The following is a 24,006-nucleotide window of genomic DNA, read 5'->3' on the forward strand; positions in this document are numbered from 1 at the left end:
CTGGAATCACTTAGTAATACAATTTAAAGTTTACTGTAAAAAAAAAAAAAAATATATATATATATATATATATATATATATATATATATATATATATATATATGTATGTATATATATATATATATATATATATATATATATTTCCAGTGTCTTAATTTGCACTTCACTACAAAAATGGGAAGTAAAGCACCTGCAGTTTCTTTACTGAAGTACTCTCTCAGTGTTTGTTTTACTCTGTCCGAGAACATTATGGAGATCCAAACTAGAGGAATCAAAGACAAGTAAAATTGAATAGAGTCATCATGAAGGGGAGGACCTCTTTCCTTCCTTATATGTACTTACCTCATGATAGTACAACCGTAACCAAAGTGAAACACCACTTAAAAGCTGTAGTGAAGTAAATGAAAGTTGATTATAGCAGAAAGCAACAAAATGGTAAATTGATTAAATAAGCACATAACAGGACTGTTAAAACAGGAATTTAATTAATGAAAGGATTCCCTTGGCATATACAGACTCACATGCATGTACACTATGTGTGTGTGTATTATATATATATCCATATGTGGGTTTATACACATGTGCGCGTGCATACACATACATACATACAATATATGTGTGTGTGTGTGTGTATATATATATATAAATATATATATATATATATATATATATATATACACACACACACACACACACACATATGTGTATATATATGGCTACAAACCAAAAGGGCAAACACTGACATGAGCGAATGCTTTTTGGTGCAGAAAAAATGCAGATGCTCATATGAGAAAACATTCTTACATTCTTTCAATGGAGTTTCTGCTGACAGTCTTTTGTATGGGATCTTGTTTCAGCGATGTAATGGATTAGCAAGGGGTGTGAGAGGCACAGCATCCCACATGGAATAGGAAGAAAGTGTTTCACTTTTTTGTGCAATCGCTGATATGAGCTTTTACACTAAAGTGTTCGTTCTTCAGAGGTTTGCTCATACGAGAGTGTTCTTTCATGAAACACTTAAATGTGTGTGTATGCACTATAAATACTGACAGGTAGGAATGTTGAGTGTGAGCTATAGTATCAAAATGCAGAAAGAGAAGTCCCACTTTACTAATGTGTCCTAACCCTAACCTTCCGGCCCCTTCTGTAACATTACCACTGTTCAGACAAACCATGGCTTATGGGTATATTTATGGTTGAATTTTTTTTTTCTTATATTTTATTATAGTTCTACTATAAAATAATCAGAGAAGTTGAGTGTTTGTAATTCATTTTTCTGTGAGTTTGAGTAGTTTTTGAGTGACAATATTTTGAAATATCTTCATGATTAAATATAATTTTTTTGGTATTTACATTTTGAGTGTCTGCATTTGGAAGTGTCTCCTTTTTAATCTTATAGCTTCACAGGTTCGTAGGTGCACACTAGGTTAACAACCACCAGGGCCTTTATAGGCCTAGCCATGCATTTCAACACAATTTTGTCCTTATGTTTCATGGACATTTATTAGGAGGGGTATGTTAGTTAGGAAGTGTCTAGAGGTTATGTTAGTTTGGGCATTACTGTTTGCCTCTTTCTATCAGAGACATGAGGGCCAGACCTGGAGTGAATTTCTGATTTCCCATCCATTGGTCAGGGTTACATTTAAATTGGGTTAGGGATAGACTGCACTTCACATGGGTGGGAAGGAAGTCTGTTCCAGAGCATGGAGACCTTGTGAGATGCATATCTGTCTCACCAACATATCTTATTCATGTCACAAGCAAAATTTAAATCCTTGTATCTAGTAGTTCTGATGCTGTTCATTTTGCAGATTTGCAAAAGGTTCATCAGAGCTGGATGTGAGAATGCCTTGTATGCAGGCATAAATCTCCTGTCAGTAACATGTCAGAGACAGAGTATATAGAGATTGTGCTATACAGATCACCTTAAAGCCCTATGTGTTGATGCTCTGGATTCTCCTGGTAAGGAACACTTGTGGATGTTACAGCTGTTGCATTTGTTTGGTCAGTTGCATGCTGAAGGGGACATTATACTCAAATGATGGGTCTGATAAGGGCCGAATAAAGTGGCAATATGACTTCTTTGGAACTGGATACCATACCCTTACTTGTAAATTGGGCAGCATAAAATGATTTTCATACTACCTTGTCCACATGTTGGTTAAAGGCCAGATTACTGTTTACATGTGTTCCCAGATCCCATGACAACAGGGTCAACTCTTAGGGGTGTCGTATTGATAGAATAATTATCTTGGGTGGCAGTTTTCCCAAAAGGCTCTATAATGCATTTCTTGGCATCGAGTTTTAGTCTGTGATTTTGGCACCAGTCATTTGTCTGTGTTAGACCTGCCTCTAAGATGTTCATTTCATGGGGAGAATCAATGATGGCTCCCTGTTTGCATTCATCTGTGAACTAGGTCAGCCGAAAGCCCTTGACATTAGCCTTTACTTTGCTAAGTAGATGCCAGATGGGAGCAGTCTCATCTTTGGAGGCCTGACCCCTGAGGTGCCCTGTTGGTCTGTTTGTGGAGGTGATATCATCAGTCCTGATTTCCTAGGGTTTGTAAATGTGTGTGTGTGTGTGTATATATATATATATATATATATATATATATATATATATATATATATATATATAGATATATATATAGATATAGATATATATAAAACATAAGAACATAAGTATTGTTTTATACCTGTAGGGGGACAGTGATAACAGCAGAACAGTGAATTGTTGGCTGGTAAACACTTCAGGAGTTTTATTTTTTAGCTGGAAAAAATGAATGCAATGAAAACATATTAAAACATTTTAGGTTAGAATTATTAAAACATCTGGTTATTGCGGTGGCATTAGTGATTTGGTAAGATGGGCATATGCTGACTCACAGCACTTGGTTCCCACGTTTGGTTCCCTACTGGGGGGCTTCTTTTATTGAATTTGAATGTCCTGCATGTTTGTGAGTTTTCACTGAGTTTTCAGTTTCCTTCCACATCTTAGAGATATGACAGTAAGGTGACTTGCTGAGCCTCAAAGTTGCCTACAGGTCGGTTTGTGGCGCAAGCTTGTGTGTGTGTGTGTGTGTGCGCACGTGCATGCAGGTGTCATGCTTTCTGTTAATTAATGACTGCTTCCATGGCTTTATATAACAGCTGCCTTTTGTAATAAGTTCAGGTACCTTACAAGCCTGGATAGGCTTAACATACAAAAAATTATCAAGTGATTTGATATACATGATGCTTGTTTCATTATACCAAAAGACAGTAGAAGATGAATGTTTAGAGAGACTGTAAAATTGCATGTACTGTATTATACATGAAAGATAAGAGACGGAGTAAACATTGTGAAAGGGGATTTTGTTTACAGAAAAATGATACTTCCACTGATGAGGGTGTCATGTCTTAATTAGACTGTAGGGGCTTTGTTTTTACTTATTTGGTAATCTCCATACAAATTTAATCAGATCCCATTTCCTTTGGTGTTCAGCGCATTTTGTAATTCTTTGAAATGAAGTTAAAAGATAAAAACTACTCTTTCAGGTAGCATTAAACTTTTTCTTATGACCTACCTTAGCACAAGTAGGGCTGTGCTTTTATTTAACATTTCTTTTGAAGTAGATCATCTCTGGAGTGCACCGTACACCCCCATCCTATTGTTGCAGTACTGTATCTCTGCTAGAAGGTTACATTTGCTGATTGGTGTTAGAACAGAGCTCAAACCATTTTTGAACATCGTTCATCACATTTTAATCAGAAGCACGGGCATGCATACATTGACTGAAAATAAAACAAACTGCAATAGCAGTCGCCATTGTTGTTGCATATATACAGCGTCTTTTTAACCATTTGCATTCATTCCAACATTAAAATCAGTTGCTCAGTTCCTGCCTTCTCTTAAACCTCACTTGTTCTCTAGAACACTATTCTTCATATATTGTTCCCACAATTTCCGTTTCTTTGTTTGAAATTTGCTTGTTCCCTTTTTAAAGGTCTCACCTCCTGTTTTCTTACCACTTTTACAATATTCGGTACTTCAGTTACAGTTAGTTTCAATAGATTATTTCCATTTTTCTATAATTACCTTACAACTACTTGTTTACCCCAACATTTAAGTCAAAGTACTCTGCAGAGAATTTTTAACATCTGCCAACTCATTATATTCCCAAAAAAGCATGTTCTCAATTACTTATATCTTCCCCATCACACCTCCAGCATTTGCTGTCTACTTGTAGAAAAGTCCACTGAAGTCTACTTGGGTGTAAAAATACATATGCAAACACTTCCATGCAAAAATCCTAGCTGGACATTTTTGCACACTTAGGGGTCTTACAAATTTCTTAACATTGCTCAGTTGTAAATTTCCTTTCCGTTCTTTTTTCCTGTATCTTTCCTAACATTTTCTGAGCAATTCTTAATAGTTGTAATGTGTTATTTTATATATCCTACTAGTTATCCCTTTTTGAAAAGCAGCTTATGTTGTAGATGCAACTATAAATTCCAACCACAGGTGGTCTTTCACTTAGCACCCTCCTATCTATTTCATTTTGCCTGTACTCTGTAATTAATCCTTATAGGGAAGGAAGTCTCTAACCTGCAATCCAAATTTCTGCAAAGCCTCATCCCACTCATTTTCAAAGCCTCATCCCACTCCTTTTCACTCCTGGGTTATTTACTTCCAGCACATTGGTTCCTCCAGTAAATTCCATCTCCCAATGGCTCAATTTTCAATACTCTGCATGGTTGTTGTTTTAGTTAAGGACTTGCATTCTAAATCCTAGTCTATCTCCCTCTTTATATCTATGTATTTATTTATATGTAATCATCATCAGCCCCCTTTTTCCCATTTTCCACATGGGATATTGTGTTAACTGTCACCATCTCTCTCGATTCATTGCCACACTCTTCTGCCCTGTTGTCACAGATCTTCTCTCACACAATCAGTCAGCCTCTTTGCTGGCTGTTGTCATTTCCTCTTACCTTCTTCCTGTCTGTTCCAAATCTTCCTCACAAGCTTGCCTTCTGCTTTTCTGCACATGTCCCTAAACCACTGTTATCTCTTCTCTTTCATTTTTTTCTGCAGTTGGAGCTACTTTGATGTCCTCATTTCTTCATCTGTCCCACAGTGTGCATCCTACCACCCTTCTCAGGAAGTTAATTTCCATCACCTCTAGATTTCTTATCTGCTCCGCCCTTACTGCCCAGATTTCTGTACCATAGGGTAGTACTGGTCACACAACTGTCTTGTACACTTTACTTTTCGGCATGTTTGGCATTCATCTGTCATTCATTACACCTGACACACTATGCCAGTTGGCTGCAGCCCCTCTGATTCTTACTTTGACCTCTCTATTAAGATATCCATTCTCCTCATCCACCCCTCCCAGATACTTGAAGCTATTCACCTGTTCCACTACCTTCTCTTCTGTCTCCGTTCTCAGCTTCTTCTGATTTCCCCAATTTGCTGCCATTAACACTGTTTTATCAGTGCTTTGTTTCATCCCTTGTGCCTTCAGTTTTGCATTCCATTCCCGTATCCTTTGCTGAAGTTCTTGCATACTTGTAATTCCACATACAGCAGTGTTGTCGATCTCTCCCTTCCGACCTGTTTGCTTATATAGTCCATCACCAGTATGAACAACAGTGGGCTTAGGGCTGAATCCAGGTACACACACACTCCTACTGGCATCCCCTCTGTGAAACCAAGCACTGTTTTGAACTTGAGTCATTGGGTCCTTGTACATAGTCTGCACTAATTCTTCCAACATTTCTAAGACTTGGAACCACTGCAGTACTGCCCAAATCAGCTTTCTTGGAACCTTGTCATATGTTTTCTCCAACTCTGGGAATGCCCAGTTGAACTGTTGACTCATCTCAGCTTCTTCTCAATTATCTGTCTCATTGCAAACATCGGGTCAGTTGTGCTGCATCCTGATCTGAATCCAAACTGCTCATCTCCCACCTTACATTCTACTACTCGACGTATCAGTTTATCAGTCGCCCTGTTCATAACTTTCATACAGTGTTACAGCAGTATGATACCTCTGTACTGCCCACAGTTGGGAATGTCCCCTTTGTTCTTGTAAACTGGCACAAGTATGCTTATTCTCCAGTCATCTGGGATATGCCTTTCTCTCCACACTGCTAGAAGTATCCTCAAGAGCCATTTCTGCCCTGTCTCACCCAGCATCTGTATCATATCTGGTGTGACCTCATCTGAGCCTGCTGCTTTCCCTAACTTCATTTTCCTTAGTGCTGTTCTTACTTCTTCTAGGGTGGATGACTCCTCTTCTCTGATTGTAGGCTGTTTCTGGGGCGGTACAGCTTCTGTGGGGTTTTCTTCATTCAGAAGCTTCTGGAAATACTCCTTCCATCTGCCTTTGATATCCTGTGGACTGATGAGCAGGTTGTTTCTGGCATCCCTTATGAATAGTGTTTGACTGTCTTCTTCATCTTTCTGTCTTTGCCTTGCAACCTGATAGAGTTTCTTTGTGCCACTAACTGAGTCACTTTCCAGAAGCTGGTAGAGTGCCTACGATGCCCTGTTCTTTGCTACTGCAACTCCTTTCTTAACTTCTTTGTTAAACAAGTATTCCCTCCTATCCTGGTTGGTCTTTTCTGTTTCCCTCTTATTCCTGCACTCCTCCTTCCTTTTGATGACTTCCTGGACTTCTGCATTCCACCACCAGCTTTTCCTATGTACCTTATTTCCATACCTGGCTCAGCCACATATCTGTTCTGCAGTCCTCACACATGCTGTTTTGAGGAGCTGCTATTCTTCACCTCCACTAATTTCCTCCTCTTCTTTGGGTGCTAGACCCCTGAGTAATTCCTTGAACTGTTTTACTTTCTCTGTAGTCAACTTTCAGGTCTTCAGCCTGGACTCTGTTGACCTTAGAGCTTTCTCTGACCACTGCTTGCAGTTGATTGTGGCAATCTGTGATTTATGCTGTGGGCTGAGTGTTTTACTGGGTATGACTTTGCATCATTGATTCTACTCCAGTGCCCTTTCCTTACTAGGAAGAAGTCTACCTGAGTTGCGTATTAGCCCCTCTTGTATGTGAAATTGTGACTGTCTCTCTCTGAACCATGTGTTGGCTACTGTCAAGCCATTTGCCAGACAGAAGTCAAGAATGGACTCTCCTTCTTTATTCTTGCTGGCCCACCAATGTGGACTGAGGCAGTCCTCATATCCTGTTCTGTCTGTCCCGGTATGTACATTCAAGTCACCCATTATCAACACCAATTCATGTTGTCCTGCTTTATATAGTAGGTCCTGCAACTGCTGCCTGAATGCACTGTTTTCATCACTGTCACAACCCTTCTAAACCTTGTCACCACAATAAACAGAACATGCTGGAGGGATAGATTCCTGTCCCAGAGACTTCCCATACTCTGGAGCAGACTACCTATCTATGTCAAACAGAGCTCCTCATTAGCACTCTTCAAGAAAAACCTTGATGATTGGATGGGAAATAGGAAATTCACCCCGGGGATCACTTCTGTGGCTCTGCTTGACAGGGGCACAGGAAAATAATTTTCTTGGGTGGCGAAAGCTGGGGTATCTTTTTGGCTAGGCTTATATCGGCCCAAGGACCAATAGCCTAGTACCTACCTATGAACCTTCTGTTGGGCATAAGCTGAGATTATGAATATTGCCCTTCGTTGCACTAGAGTCTGATTGCCATGAGTCTGTCACTATTTATGATGATATCCTTCACTGCCTTCTGAAGCCTCTCTGTCATTACAATTCCCACACCATTTCTAGCCTGTCCCCCTCCTGAGTAATAGATTCTGAATCCCAAGCCAAGTGGCTTTGCTACACTGCCTTTCCATCTCATCTCTTGGATATGTAGGATGTACGGCTTCCTCTGTATCATCATGTCATCAACTTCCAAGCTGAATCCTGTTAGTGAACTTACATTAAGTGTAACAATTCTCAACTTATGTTTGGGATGTTGATTGGTTTTGCATCCAGCTTTCGCTCAACAGAGCTATCCCAGGTAACCCAGGCTGGGCAGCTAGACACCTGCTGGCCAGTAGCTTATTGACCCAGGACTGCTGGGCTTAATGATGGGCATACACTGGCCAATAGGGGCATATACTCCCCTCCTACCATTACCATGGGTCCCTGGCATAGGTCAGAGTAGGACGGGTCCTCAACCCCCACTTATTTTGACGACATTAGTCAACATGACCGAATCACCTAGAGCCATGTAAAATTCCCCTGTCTTTCATTTTCACGTCACATCATCCTTCTCCTATTTGATTTATAAAATTATGCTCGACTTACATATCAGTCTTAACTGTGTAATCCTGAAATCGGCTTATCCCACTTATCATATGCCCCCCTCAAAAAAAAGAAAATTCCTTCAATCCTTTACTAGTTATCATCCATAACTTTTCTAGAACCCAAAATGTTTTGGCCCCCAAGTATTTAGAGTAGAGTGTGTAGCCTGTTGAACTTCTGAAATAAACTTTCTGGAGATAACTCCAGATCCTTGTGACAATCATTTGAGAGCATGTTCAAGCTACTCGGCATTTTCCCAGTTTACATATGCCAGTCTACTATTTTACGCGACTTAAGTAAAAGCTACTTTTAACTGATTTCTTAGTTCGGTAATTATTTAAATTAAATTCTTTACATTACCATTTATCAGAAGTGCATAACATTTTACAAATTTGAGTAAAATCACTTTTTTTATTTTGCTTAAAACTAAATACAGTTAGAGTAAGTTAGCTGTACCCAGAACTATTATTTTAATTAATTTCCTACATTTTCAAATTGTCTATACTGTACCTTGCATTTCAAGGGAGTGTTCTCAGCTATATAAAGGTTAAGAAAATTGTCTGTCTTAATCTCTCTACATCTGTTTTCATCGTTGTAACTATGTTATACTTTATTGTAACTCTTATGTATTGAGCGATAATTGGAAATGTTTAAGCCCATATTCTTCTCTTCAGTTAGTACCTGTAATGTATGCATCTTTAATTTGTACAGGTAGTTTTTTTTATTCTAATCCAGATACATTAACTTATATTTTTGCAGTTTGAAAGTTAGGTCTTTACACCTTTAGACTCCAAACCCTGTTAGTTTCAAGTTTTAGCTCAACTTTTCCATCATCAGTAACTGTTGCATATTTTGCACCATTCTTTTATATTTCTCCATTAGGTCTGAGACAGGGCAGTTTGTTTAATAAAACTGATTTTAAGACAGTTTGTTTAATAAAACTGATTTTAAGAGTGAAGTGAAGGTTTTTTGTAAGCAGATGACCACATGCCAACCAGGCGTACTTGGAGCTTTACTGATGACCTTTTTTAGGCTACTTAGACTGATTCATCATTGGCAGCACCTAGTACTTGCTAGTAAAGTAAGAGACAAATGTCTGTGACGTAGTCCAGAAAACAAAGTTTGCCTTGGCAACTTAGTATCAAGAATCACACCTACAGAAAAAAAGATAACACTGTTGTTTGGACTGATGTAACAAGAAGTTGTGCTGGTAAATATGAACTCAACTACTAAAATGTGCCATCTTTTTTTAAATAAGAAGCATCTTTATTGAATGACTTATGACATAGGCAGTCATACATTTATATAAATGAAAACAAACCATATTGACATATTTTCAGTTGTAAACATTATACATCACATGTAATCTTCTGTATAGTCCATTGCTGTTGAACATGATTTAGCTCATTCAATTCCTGCCTGCCCTTAAACCTCATTCCACCTCCTGAACATATTATACAGCATGTATTGTTCACACAGTTCCCATTTCTTTCCATGTAATTTGCTCCTACCCCTTTCTAAAGATCCCACTTGCAATTCTTTTATTTCTTTTACTATATTCATTATTTCTAGTACGGTTGGCATCGATCCCCTTTCTGAAGATCCCACTTCCAATTCTTTTATTTCTTTTACTATATTCATTGCTTCTAGTACGGTTGGCATCGATCCCCTTTCTGAAGATCCCACTTCCAATTCTTTTATTTCTTTTACTATATTCATTATTTCTAGTACGGTTGGCATTGATCCCCTTTCTGAAGATCCCACTTCCAATTCTTTTATTTCTTTTACTATATTCATTACTTCTAGTACGGTTGGCATCGATCCCCTTTCTGAAGATCCCACTTCCAATTCTTTTCTTTCTTTTACTATATTCATTACTTCTAGTACGGTTGGCATCGATCCCCTTTCTGAAGATCCCACTTCCAATTCTTTTATTTCTTTTACTATATTCATTACTTCTAGTACGGTTGGCATCGATCCCCTTTCTGAAGATCCCACTTCCAATTCTTTTATTTCTTTTACTATATTCATTACTTCTAGTACGGTTGGCTTCGATCCCCTTTCTGAAGATCCCACTTCCAATTCTTTTATTTCTTTTACTATATTCATTACTTCTAGTACGGCTGGCATCGATCCCCTTTCTGAAGATCCCACTTCCAATTCTTTTATTTCTTTTACTATATTCATTACTTCTAGTACGGTTGGCTTCGATTTTGATTCCCATTTTCTAGTAGTTATTATTTTGCCTGCCACCAGAATTAAAATTAACAAAGCCTTTACTATGTGTAGGCAATTCTAATCATCTTGGAAATAATGTAACTCTTCCGGTAGGTTTCCTAAGATCTTCCTCTATTAGTTAGTTTGTTTAACCTTCCAAGTACCGGTGGTTTCCAAGCATTCCCTACTCACTGTATTAACTTTGTAGAAAATAAATGCACGTATTTGCCCCTTCCAGCTATAAGGCATGTTAGAATTAGCTAGAAGTCTATTGATTAGATCTGTGCAAATGTTGACCAATTCTTGTTCTTTCTGCATCCCATTGTTCATTCTGCCAGGCAAACTTAATTTTAGCATGTGCAGTTTGTCTACACTATGCCTGATCCAGTTTTGTATCCGCTCCTAAGTAGTGTAATTTTAACTTTTTAACTTGCAGCAACCAAGCTTTGCCATCATTTTAAGCCAGCATTTCTCAGATGGGCAGGCTGGTCTGCCTTATGAGGCCTGTTCATTTTTATGTTTTGCTTGCATATTTCTCATGGTTTATGGTTACCTATCTATGCCTTGTTGAATGAATATTTTTTGTAGAAATGAAAAGGTAAATTGTCAGGTGGCTGTATTCCAAAAGCTGGAGTAGAGTTTCAAAAATCCTGATTTACACCCCTGTAATACTATTAATGGTGTACATCAAGTACTCAGTGACACTGTCTTCTGTCAAGACATTATGGAAATTATTTAATGTTAATTTGTAATCACTTTGAAACGTATGAATTGTCTTATGATTTCTGACACGCAAAAGTATGCCTTCTAACTCCCTTAAAAAGCATGCTCATGATACTTGGAGTGAATGACACACTAGAGCCTTTCTTCCCAGGTGCAGCCGTTAAATATACTCTAGATTTTGTACTGCATTAATGTCTTTGCATCTGGTGTGTGCCTTTGTACTCTGGTTGTGATGAAGTCAGAGTGGAAGAAATGAATTTGTAACCACTTTACTGTTAGGTCACAGGGGTAAATGTAAACTGTAGTTTAGCAATATCGTAATTAGTGCTCCGTGTGGCTTAAGGAGGAATGGCAGCAACCATTTTGGAAGTGTAGCAGGTAGAGGTAAGTGCATTTTAAGGACTACACTATTAAACATTTAAAATGAGTGGGTTAAGATAAAATTGTGGAAGTAGAGAGCTAGGCACTGGATTTCACTAAGCAGTATCACTATGTAATCCTGTAGTTATGCAGCAGCTCTTTTATTGGTTTACTTCATGAGAAACCACAGTACCTTGTGGAACGTGTGCTTTAGCTCTGTTTGAATCATACAACTTGTTTTTTTTTTCCTCTGTAGCCATAACCTTTGCTTATCTGTGGTACAGTAGAGCCCCTTTTTATTATAGACTATTAAATATGAACCATAGCTACAGTTCAATGACCATGTCTTTCTCCTCTGTCTTGTAGTTAGACAGATTTAAAGAACCTCCTGCATACGGGCCAATGTGTGATCTCTTGTGGTCTGATCCGTTGGAGGACTTTGGGAATGAGAAGTCTCAGGAACATTTCACTCACAACACAGTCAGGGGTTGCTCGTATTTCTACAGGTAGGATATTTGCATGCTTTTTTAAGATCACAATAACATATTTCATTTGAGACTGTTTTTTAATTTTTTGGAAAAATGCTTAACTGGTTATGGTAGTAACAGCTGTGTAAAGAACAGCCTTGCTGTGTGATCTTCACGTTTGCCATCACAAAAGCAAGTCATCTGGCAAGAAGTGACAGCTTTATGCCAAATGTGTGATGAACTTGTTCTCTTGATGTTTTTTTTTTTGCTTGTTCTTGTGAGGAATGTTTCTGATATGAGAAACCCCTGAAGTGTACAGAATGATAATAAGTTTGAAGTGGTTACACCTCTTCCTTCCCCTGACCCCACAGCAGGAGCTGGGTAGGGTATGAATTATCAGTGGTGTGTATGGAAGTCTAATTAGAAAGTACTTAATGAGTTTGATGTGAATGGAGTCAGACAGCACTTTGACAGGAGGGTGCAGAACGGTAAGTAAATGTGTGCACACACTACTCTTTTTCAGCCTTTCCGTCTGTTAGCATTGGTAGTCATAGATTAGAAAAGTCAGTAGTTTAGATTACAGCACGGTAATTGGTGTTACTTTCATTACCTATTGCATTTAAAAAAAAAATGTGCATATTGCACAGAGGTGGAGGAACGCAAGGACGAAGCACAAAACATCCTGTAGTTACCATGAGGATGAAATCTAGGATTTCTCTCTTGAGACCATGGCATGGTAACAAGAAGTGGACTTAGGACAAAAAGTAAATGCATGTAAAAAAAAGTACATGTAAATAGTTGTAACTAGGTACTAAAAGAGCATGTTATTTCTCAATTGTTTATTGGTACTTTCCACCACCAAACTCTGTTTTAGCATTCGTTTTCTGTAGGCCAGCTGCTGCAAGGCAGGTAAATATATAAAAGCTGATTCCCTGATTGTTAATCCCTATTATTCAGCAAATGCTCGTTACTATTCAAAAACTAGCATGGGATTGGACAGCCCAACCAGTGTGCCCACTGTAAATCGAACATATACCACTAGAAGAAAACTCTAGCTGCTGAAGTACCATTCAGTGGCCAGACTTTCTATTGGCATCTGCTAGGGGAGAGAGCAAAATGTAAACAAAATGAGGTACATTCTGCAAAACTAAACAAACAGAAACCTACCTGATTTTCCTTATAAGTCTCTTGTAAGTCCCTTACTTTTTTAATAGTTTAAAAAATTTAAAAAACAGCAACAGTGAAGATGGTTTCCTCTATCACTTCTCCTGCGCAGATGTACTGTGCAAGCGTAGCAGCGCAAGTCCTGTACACACACGCAATTCATTAGTATTAGAAAGACAAAGCAGAAGAAGAATGAAGTGCCCTTATACAAATACATTATGTAAGAAAGGTAAGGAAATTAATTCTTAAATTATATAATCGTACAATAACTGTAATCCCCTCCTGTTTGTGGGTATATGAAGATTTATTCACAGTTGGCTTTGTTTACTCACTTGGGCTGCACCCTTATGATCAAGCTACACCAGCCACGGGTAAATCCTGATATACCCAGCTTAAGTATAAATGTGGTATAATGAAATCCCATTGAACTATTGAAGTCTACCACAGTAATACTGAGATATGAATGGCTCCAATGTAACCACACTAAACACTGGTGCTCTAAGAAAGGTAAGAGCAAGGTGAAAGGTTAGGAACTGGTTACATTTACTGGCCAAACCCCACATACTTGGATTCCAGGGAGAAAGAAGATGGCTACACCTGTAGCCTTCCCTTCCAAGATGAAGCACAAGTCACATGGAAGGTCTTTTTTGCAATTTTTGATTCTGCTGCCAGCCAGCCATGAGACCTGCTCTTGGTCAGTCATCCCTTTCATTGAACGAGAGCTAACTGAGAGGGGTGGACTTTGAGGCAGCCATTAAGGATGGTCTGAAGTGTCTCTGTTTTCTAACCACGTGTACACCCTGTGAGGTGCTGGAGAGGAGATGTCCTTAACTTAAGCAAGGGGCATTTCCTCCACATCACAAGCGTTAGTCTCTCCAGTCGTCATCATGGAGTTCACAGTTCCCTTTGTGCCTCTGTATGCATGCAGACCCCCCCATTCCTGCCCTAGAGGAGAGCATGCCACACCCCTACCCTTTTCAGCCTACCTGCCTAGTTCCTGCAGTGCTAGGGGCACTACCCAAACCAAGTCACCTGGGTCTCCTCCTCTCTGTGCACGCGAGATAGTTGATGTGGTACGTCTTAAAGTGTCAGGCTTTTGTGCGACTGTAGTGCTCTGTTCTTTGTCCGTACAAGCATAGGATGAGTAAATCCTAAGTAGCTTCCTTACCACCCTAATCCATTTTTTTTAATTCTGTAATCTACTGATGTGTTCACTTAACATTGCCTGCAGTGTCAGCTCTGGCCTTACTCTTGAGCCTTTATGCTGCATCATTTATCACATCCTGACCATTTTCTTTGTTCACAGCTACATGCTGTTGAGTTGTCATATAGTCCTTAAGTCATTGCACACACACTTTTTTGTTAACTTAGAAGATTGATAACGAGCAAAACTTACAGAAATGCAAAAAATAAGTTTGATCTCATCATTTTCATGGCAAGCTGGCCCCAGGATATAGTTCATTATGCTAGTGTCTGTTAACTTTGTAGACATCTTTGCATTGGGCAGTCAACTGCTGGATAACTTGGCTCTGCAGACCAAGCTGTGTGGACTTTAATGACCTGCACCTCCCTCTGAATCTTCTCTGTGGTAAACAGTTTTTTAGCAAAGGTCAGTTGGCCTTATTTTAAATTTTTACCTACTCTTGAAGTAAGTTTGTGTGTGTGTGTGTGTGTGTGTGTGTGTGTGTGTGTGTGTGTGTGTGTGTGTGTGTGTGTGTGTGTGTGTGTGTGTGTGTGTGTGTGTGCGTGTGCGTGTGCGTGTGTATACATTAATTCTGAGATATCTGTACCTCAAGGTTAGGGAGAAACCTTCAAGTTTTGGACTTGGTACGCATTACCTGTTACTTATTATGGTACTTGGACTTTCAGCCGTCACCCTAGCAATGTTTATGCTGCCACTAAGTTCTTGAGAAATGTTTTGTAAACTGCCATTGCTGTTCTCCAGAATACTTGCTTTCTTTTCTTCTTTTTTGTACTTTCAGTTGCAGTCACCAATATACTAACCTTTTAGCCATGTATTGGTTTTACTGCTGTGTTGCTAATGGCAACCCGTTTGTTGTACTCCATTACTGTTTTACATCGATTTGAACCCATTTGTTATTTCCTTATTTGTCATTGTATGGTTTTAATGTTTTACAGAAATTTGTTTTTATAGCTTTAACTGGGTTTGAACTATTGTATTTCTGCCTTAGAAAGTGTGACAGCAGAAGTAAATTTCCAAGATGTACTGATCTACAAAGAAAGTGGGACTGTGGTATTACAGAACTGGTTCACTCGAGCACTGTATGGAAAGAAAGGAAACTGCCTGCTTATTCTTACCATTACACAGCACTTTTATTGGTGTCACACTTACAGGGATGGAGCAGTAGCTTTCACCATTTAATTAGGGCATTTACTGGCATTGCTTTCAGTGATTTGTCATATAGGAAAAAACTACACATAAGTTCTTTTCTTTTCTTTTTTTTTTTTTAGCAGAATTGCCAATACTTTTCCTCCCTTATATAGATGTCTTTCTTGACTGCACTGTAAAACTGAATTCCAAATAATCTGCTGGATGAAGCCATCTTCTCTTGTATTTCTAAAAACATCATTATGATTTGTCAGGGGTTAGTATCCTCCCACAGACAAATTTCATTGGGCTAATTAACAAGAGAAATTTGACAAGTCAGAGTTCTGTCTAACTTTCTCATTATGATTATTGTTGTTTTTAACTGTAAACATTACGAGGATTAACTAAATATGTTTTTCTCTATCTTTGTGCAGTAGAGCACAAGATCTGTGTCGCACTGATAATTTATCCTGGAAAGTAAAATGTCTGCTCCCCCTTTTGGTAAAGAATTGTTTTTCATTCTATTGAAGTAAAAGCCATCATGCCGCACATTTTCGAGTAACTTTTAGAGGTGGTCCTTCTTTAATTAATTCATACTCTGGTGTGTGATGACAAGGCAATAGTGGAAATTAGATAGGTTATTTTTGTAAGAAGAGGACTGTTTCTTAAACGAAATTATGTATATAGGTAAATTTACATAATTTCGTTTAAAGTGATTTATTCATATCTGTAGGTACGTTGTGACATTTAGTGAGTGAAAATGCCACAATACAATAATAGTTTTTCCCTTATTTATTTGAGCCTTTTTTTAATAAAAAGTTTTGTAAACTTTTTTTATTAAAACTCAGCAGAAATAAATTAATTGTATCCCTCAGTGACATCAAATTAGGGATACAAAGTTTTGTAAACTTTTTTTTTTTTTTTTTTAATGCGTGAATGGGCGTATCTTCGTTGAAGGTTGTGCGTCAGAGGTGGCAACTCGGCACGTAAAAATCTACTGCCAATCATTAGCGGACTGGAGTTCCACTGTGGCGACCCCTAACCGGGAAAAGCCGAAAGACACAACAACAACATTAAACCTTAGCCCATATAAATTTAGTGTTATCCATCAGTGGCATCATGCTGTTGATAATGTGAAGTGCATCCATAGACTTTAATGGACGCATCTCCATGCATGTGAGGTGATGCATTCATTAAAGTCTATGGACACACCTCATGCTTTCCCTAAGTTGATGTCATTGATGTTAAAATTCATAGGTTCATAGGTAGGTACTAGGCTATTGGCCCTAGGGCCTATATAAGCCTAGCCAAAAAGGTACCCTGTTTATTCTCAATGGCAAAATCTTGGCAAGACCAGTACTTTTAAAAAGTTACCATGAGAAAAGGACCAGCTAAAAAAAGTTTCCCTGTGTGGTGAAAATGCCGTTCATCAATTCCTGCACCACATACCATGGAGGCAGAGTAAGTTTCACTAAGTGAACAATTCACTTTAAGTAATGTTTGGTATCATGCAAAGCATAAATTATAAACTAACTCCTGTCATGCAGCTCAGAACAGCTCCAAAGCTAAGGGTAACCATAAGGCATTTTCAGTTATGCCTGCAGTCTTAAAGGCAACACCCAACAGTGTATGGAATTAGTTGTAGATGGCATCACCTGTACTCAGACGGAAGATGCAACAAATCTGCTGGCTGACAAATTCAGCTCAAATTTCATCTTCCCATCACCTCCAGTGCCCCCCCCCCAAGAAATAGCATCTGTCACTCCACTGGCAATTATCACCAAAGAGAACAGGTTGCCACTATCCTCTCTAAATCTAAAAACATGGCTTCAGTGGGGCCTGATGATATACCAGGTTGCCTCTTAAACAGCTTAAATCAGGACTTATCAGGTCCATTAGGAACTCTCATTTAACAACAGCATCTGGACTGGCTTTGTCTCAGTAGAGTGGAAGACCACAACAGTCATCCCTCTGTGTCAAAGGGAGCCATCTACTGACCCGGGAAATTAGAGACCCATAAGTTTGACTGGCCTTACTTATATGTAAAGCCATAGAAAGAATAGTCATGGACCTGATAAATAATGACACATGAACCTCCAAAGACTGGACCTGACCCAATTTGGCTTTGTCATAGGCAGGTCATACCTACTGAATCTGGTTGATTTCTTTTGAGAAAGTCACTAAGGCCATGAATGAGGGTAAAACAGTACATACCGCCTACATCGCTGTCCAAGGCATTTGGCACAATTCCCCACTCAGGTGTTCTAAATAAACTTGCAAAACTGAGCATAGATCCCTGTGTCACCAGATGGATAGCCAATTGGCTCACGGGCAGGACACTTGGTTAAAATCAGTGAATCCAAATCCAGTAAGAGGCTGTTTACTAGTGGTGTGCCACAGGGCTCAATGCTAGGGACCCTTCCTGTTTGAAATATACTTCTCTGAAGTCAAGGCTAATGTGGAAGGCCTCTGTATGACAGAGTCAGCTTATTACTGCAAGGGGCAATCAGTAAATTCCCCGGTGATGTAGGTATCCTTCAGGTGGGTCTAGATCAGACAAATGATTGGTGCCAGAACCATGGCCTAAAACTGAATGTAAAAAAATACATTATCATGCCCTTTGGCAGCTCAAATACCCCTGCATATTATAACACCAAGAGTAGACTCAGAAGTGAGAGCTCTAGGTTCACAGGTAGATAGTAGCCTGAACTCAGATCGACAAATGTCCACAGTGGTGAGGAAGTCCGTTTATGTGGCGCAACTTGTAAGTAAAGGTATGGCATCTAAATCCAAGGAAATTATAGCCCTGCTCTACTCGGCCTAATTAGACCAATAGTCGCTTGCATGCGCCTTTTGGCATGTACTTCACTTGGCACTTAAAGCAGCTGAAGTGACCGTAGAGGGTCCTCACAAAGAAAACAACGTAAACAACATGTCCTATGCAGGTAGACTAAAATCCCTATCCCTTTACTCTCTCCCTAATGACTATTAAGGGGTGACCTATGCCTAACATACAAGACACTCGCAAATCCAGCCCTGATGGAGCTGCTACACATCTGTAAGTCAAACGGCATGAGGTTTAGTCGATCTAGCGATCTAAACTCAGTCAGCGACTCAAACAAAACATGCTGGAGAGAGATGCATCTCAAGAGATTGCCCCTTCTTTGGAACAGGCTTTCTTTTCACATAAAGCAGAGCCCTTCTCTAGCCGTCTTCAAATGCAGTTTGGATCAGTGAATGGGGAATCACCAATTCAGACCTTGGGGTGGTGCTTATGGTCATTATGGACAAGGGCAATTTGTAAGGTAATCAGTGCATAGGCACAAGCCCATGCAATCTTCTTGCCTCTTGGGGCCATATATTGGGTAAAATCAGGTGATACTGGCTAGGCATGTAAGGGCTGTAAAGCTATTAGCTTAGTAATCTCCTGTGAACCTATGAATTAAAGCAGACTGTCATAATGCCAAAATGTCTTGTAGTACAATCAGCAAAGGTCAGGAACCATAAAGAGAGAGAAAGAGAGAGCGACACACACAGTTTTGTTCTTACAAGATGGGAAGATGTCATGGTGTTGTAAATTAACCTTAACCTAGAAAGAAAACAGACAGTGCTATATAGTATGAGCACGTTTGACAGTTTCAGATAAAATCTGTAACTGACCCCACCCACCCATGTTTTCACACACTGTTTTGCTCCCTCTACTGAGGGAGTTAAGATTACAGACCCAGACAATCTGTCAGACCATTTGGACAGACCATTTTAGACTGCCAGCATATTTCATGTAATTTAATGCACTTTTTACCTTACTGAAAGGTAAATGGTTCATTTTTTTGTGTGCATACATTTGTATCCCATAAAGAGCAAACCTGGCTTAAAGTACTGTCATAAGGAAGCCACTTCAAGGAAACTATGAACTTTTTTCCTCAGTTTTTATGATGTTCATGAGGTGGAGAAATAGTTGTTCCTCTTTTTATGTTTATTTGGGTTATTGATGAGCTACAGCTGAAATCTGATAGAACAATACCCCAGGTCTTACCAACCCTGTCTGCCTGTAGATGCTAATGTTCTTCGTGTTTCACTGTTGCAGTCATTACAATAGGGTTATCCTGCTGGCAGGCTATCCGCAGTCGGCCTGAATTCCAAAGTCTAGGTCCGGCGTCGGTTGCTGTCGCCTCTTCCCTGACGTCAGTGCGCCAGGGGTATAAAAGATGCAGCCGACGCCATTTTCTTCAGTCTTTCTTGCCGCGCGGTGCCCGAAGCATAAGCAGTTCGTAAGTGCTGGTTGGCCGACTCCTTAGATATTCGTGTTCGAATTTCAGATCCGAAGTCTTCATTTAAAGCTAAGTACCCCATTGGGGAAACTTTTTTCTTGCTCTCTACCGATGTCAGAAAAAGTTAATAATTGTATTTCTTGTGGGAAGCAAATACCTCATAAGGACTTTCATTCTTACTGTATTCCTTGCCTAGGCCCTGACCACGACGTTGCTAGTTGTCGGTTTTGTGCTAGATTTAACCAACGCACTATTAAGCGTCGGTACAATTTTGCATTTCACTATTTTGTCAGAAGATTTAATTATACGATGTTGTCGGATAGCCGTCCGACTACCGGAATTCACAAGAAATGCAAAGAAAAAGACAGGCATCTGAGGTCCAAAACCGATGACGAGGCTTCTTCTAAGCCGGTCACTGGTTTGCCGGTTCTCAGTGAGGTGCCTTCGCAGCCCCTGACGCCTGCTACTTTGGACCCGCAGGCCGCTACCGACTCCCACGTGGAGTCGACTAGGCCGCTGGAAGCTCAAGGTACTGGGCCTTCGGAGACTATTCCCTCAGATGGGTCCGGAGCCGCTGAGCAGGCATCGGCTTCTGAGGGTGTTTTCAGACCTACTCAGTTGTACATTAAAATGACTTCAGCTTCAAAGGCAAAGACTAAAGCACCTTTAAAGACAAAGAAACAAGTACAACAGCCTCATGGACAGGCCTCCATGGCCAAAAAACAGATGCTCAAAATGAACGAAGACCTAATTATTTTGATCAGGGGTTCCCATCCCCCTCCAGATAAAAGGCCTAGGCAAGAGACAGAATATGAATCTTCAGATCAGGTTTCCACTTCATCCGATTCCTCTTCTGATCAGGAATACTCTCTTCCTCCCTATGAGGATTCTGATGCTGAAGAATCTATCCCTTCAGCCTCTCCTCCTGAGGATTACTCTTTTGGGGAAACTTTGCATACCATGAGGGAGCATTTCCACTGGGAGAGCCAAGATTTTTCAGAATCTAAGAAAAGGCTCAGAGACTTCCTTTTACTACCACAACACAGGCCCGTAGCTATTCCACCCGTGTTAGACATTGTAGATGTATTTTCAGAGTCCAGTCTGACCCCTGACTCTTTACCTCCAGCTCCTTTTAAGCCGGACAGGTACTATAGGGTTCCTGACACTCATAAATTCCTTTTGAAAAATCCTGCTGCTGACCCAGAAACTATCTCTCAGGGTCCCAAAGGGGCCAAGGCTTCCACTGCAAAAAACCCTACCCCCTCAGACAGGGATTCTAGGGCATTAGACAGATGGGGAAAAAAGGTTTACACTTCTGCTACCTTGGCTATAAGGGCCTTAAATTGTCAGTTTCATATGTTCAAATATTAGCAATATATTATGTCACTGCTTAAACAGAAAATGTTGATAAATTCTGAAGGTGCAGAAAACAAAGAAATGCAGGATTTATTACATGCGGCTGAGCAAGTTGGAAAGCATACTTTGCAATGTGGTTTTGATTCTTTGGAGGCCTCCTGCAGGGCCGCTGTTACGGGTTCTGTCATCAGGAGGCATGCTTGGTCAAAGGAACAAAATCTGCCTGATCATGTCAAAGCAAAATTATTAGATGCTCCTTTACGGCATGATACCTTGTTTGGTGTTAAAGCAGAAGAGGTGTTAAAGAAAATGAGGACAAAGCTAAATCAATGCAAACGGTTAAAGATTTCTTACAGGTACAGCCACCAAGATTTAGCAGACACTGGCCTACAAAAGAATTGGTCCTTTCCAGTGTCAGACAGACCACAAAGGGGCAGATACAGACGCCCAAGAGGCAGATCCCAGCCCCAAGGTTTGTACAGATCTAAACGATGCGGTGCTTCTACCTCCAAAAGTGGAGAAGACAAATCACAGCCATACAGGAAATGGTCCCAATGACTTCCCCCTGCCTGCACCAAGCACTTATCTTCTGGCAGCACCTATAGGGGGAAAACTAGCACTTTTTTCTCAAAATTGGCACATTATAACACAGGACAAATGGGTCCTAGACATAGTGTCGCAAGGCTAAAAATTCACTTCCATACCCTGCCAAGGACAAACGGTTGGCCAGACCTGCCAAAACATCAATGGGCAGAGGCACAAAAGCAAGTCTCATCCCTCATGGACATGAGGGCCATTCAACAAGTACCAGAGCAAGAGCAGGGAAGAGGATTTTATTCAAGACTTTTCTTAGTACCAAGAAAGGACAAGACCTGGAGACCAGTACTGGACCTATCTATTCTAAACACATATCTGGATATACCAAAATTCAAAATGTTGACTCTACAGCAACTTCTGCCCATGCTGGGCAAGAAGGCTTGGCTTGTGACTTTAGACCTAAAAGAGGCATACCTGCATGTCCCAATCAGACAAACATGCAGAAGATCCCTCAGATTCAAAGCTGGCTCAATGCATTACCAACTCTGTGCACTGCCCTTTGGCTTATCTACTGCGCCCAGGGTCTTCACAAAGTGCCTGGCACCAGTAATTGCATTCTGCAGACAAAGAGGAATACAAATATATCCTTACTTGTTCATAGGTTCATACTAGGCTATCTGCCCTGGGGCAATTATAAGCCTAGCCCGATTCTGTATGGCTTACGCCACCCCTTGATTTGAGTATACTGTGCCCTTTTTAAGGTTTAGTTTACTGTGCCTCTGTCTAATAGTGACACGGGAGTAATCCCTGGGACAAACCTACGATTCCCCATCCACTTATCGAGATTCTTCTTGAAGAGATTCAGTGAGGTGCTCTGCCTCACATGAACTGGAATTCTATTCCAGAGCGAAGGGAGCCTCTGGGTTATGAACCTGTCCCTCCAGCAAGTTCTATTTATTTCTGTGCTGAGGTTCAAGTCCCTCGAGCGTGTGGCTCTAAGAGATTTAGATTTACTGAGGTGGAGCATGTCCATTAATTCTGGATTTGACCTAGCTTTGTATGTCAGGCATAGATCGCCTCGAAGTCGGCGGTATGCAACTGAATAGAGCTGGAGTTTTTTTAACCGAGCAGTATATGGCATCTGTTTGAGACCCTTGATCCTCTTGGTGAGATACTTTTGGGGTCTTTCTAATTGCTGCAGGTGTCGGGTAAGGTGCATCCCAAAAGGGGCATTGTATTCTATGATGAGCCTGATGAGGGATGAATAAAGGGGCACGATTACCTCTCTTGATCTAGATGTGAAACCCTTCGTGATGAGGTGGGCTATGTAGAAGGTCTTTCTAACCACTTTGGCAATGTGGTTTTCAAAGGAGAGATTGCTATCAACTTGGGTCCCCAGGTCCCTAATAACTTTCTCTGTACTTAATGGGTTTCCGCCTGTGTGGTAATTTGTGGGCACATTGTTTTTGCCAAAGGGTATGACTATACATTTTTTGGCATTTAGCTTTAAACCATGGCACTGGCACCAGTTATCTGTCTCTGTGAGACCTTTTTGAAGGATGTTTGTGTCAGCTGGAGAGTTGATTATTGCGCCCAGTTTGCAGTCGTCTGCGAACTTGGTGAGCCATAGTCCTCCCATGTTTGCCTGTACCTTAGAAAAGTATATACCGAACAAGAGTGGTCCCAGGACAGAACCCTATGGGATGCCACTTGTGACCGGTTTCGAGTCTGACATGGCTCCAGCAACTCTCACTCTGTGGGTTCTGTCTTTGAGCCAGTTTGCGACCCATCTTGTGACATAGGGGTTTATATTTAAGCTGGATAGCTTATCTATGATGCCCGAGTGGGGTATTGTGTCAAATGCCTTTGCAAGGTCCAGATAGGCTGTGTGGACTACCTTCCCTTCATCTATGGCTTTGGTGACTGTTTCAAAGAAGTCAACCAGGTTCAAAAGGCAGGATCTGCCCTTGACAAAGCCGAACTGGGTAGGATCTAGTGTCTGTAGGTCCCCAATGTCTTTGTTTATGAGCTCCATGATGATCCTCTCCATAGCCTTGCAGACTAAGCTAGTCAGGCTTATGGGGTGATAGTTTCCAGGGTCCGTAGATGCTCCACCTTTGTGGAGTGGGACCACTGTTGCTGTACACCATTCTGTGGGTACATATCCTGTAGTGAGGCTGAGATTGTATAGCTGTTTTATTTGAGGGATTAGTTCCTCTTGTAGTTCATGTAGGACGCAACCTGGGACGCCATCTGGTCCCATGGAAGCAGTGTTTTTTGCTTTGGAGAGGGCAGCCT

General features: G+C 40.3%; 1 protein-coding gene across 6 annotated transcripts in view; it reads left to right on the plus strand.

Annotated features, from left to right (window-relative positions):
* PPP3CA (protein phosphatase 3 catalytic subunit alpha) overlaps window positions 1-24,006 on the plus strand; it is a 2,125,362-nt gene that overhangs the window by 1,399,696 nt on the left and 701,660 nt on the right. For all 6 annotated transcript variants that reach the window (XM_044062110.1, XM_044062111.1, XM_044062112.1 and 3 more), the window contains exon 6: window positions 11,951-12,090. In XM_044062110.1, the coding sequence (XP_043918045.1) occupies window positions 11,951-12,090 (140 nt within the window). The remainder of the gene's footprint in view (window positions 1-11,950; window positions 12,091-24,006) is intronic.

This window comes from Protopterus annectens, chromosome 2.part1, assembly GCF_019279795.1.
Source record: "Protopterus annectens isolate FY-2018-M chromosome 2.part1, PAN1.0, whole genome shotgun sequence".
NCBI classification, from domain to species: Eukaryota; Metazoa; Chordata; order Ceratodontiformes; family Protopteridae; genus Protopterus; species Protopterus annectens.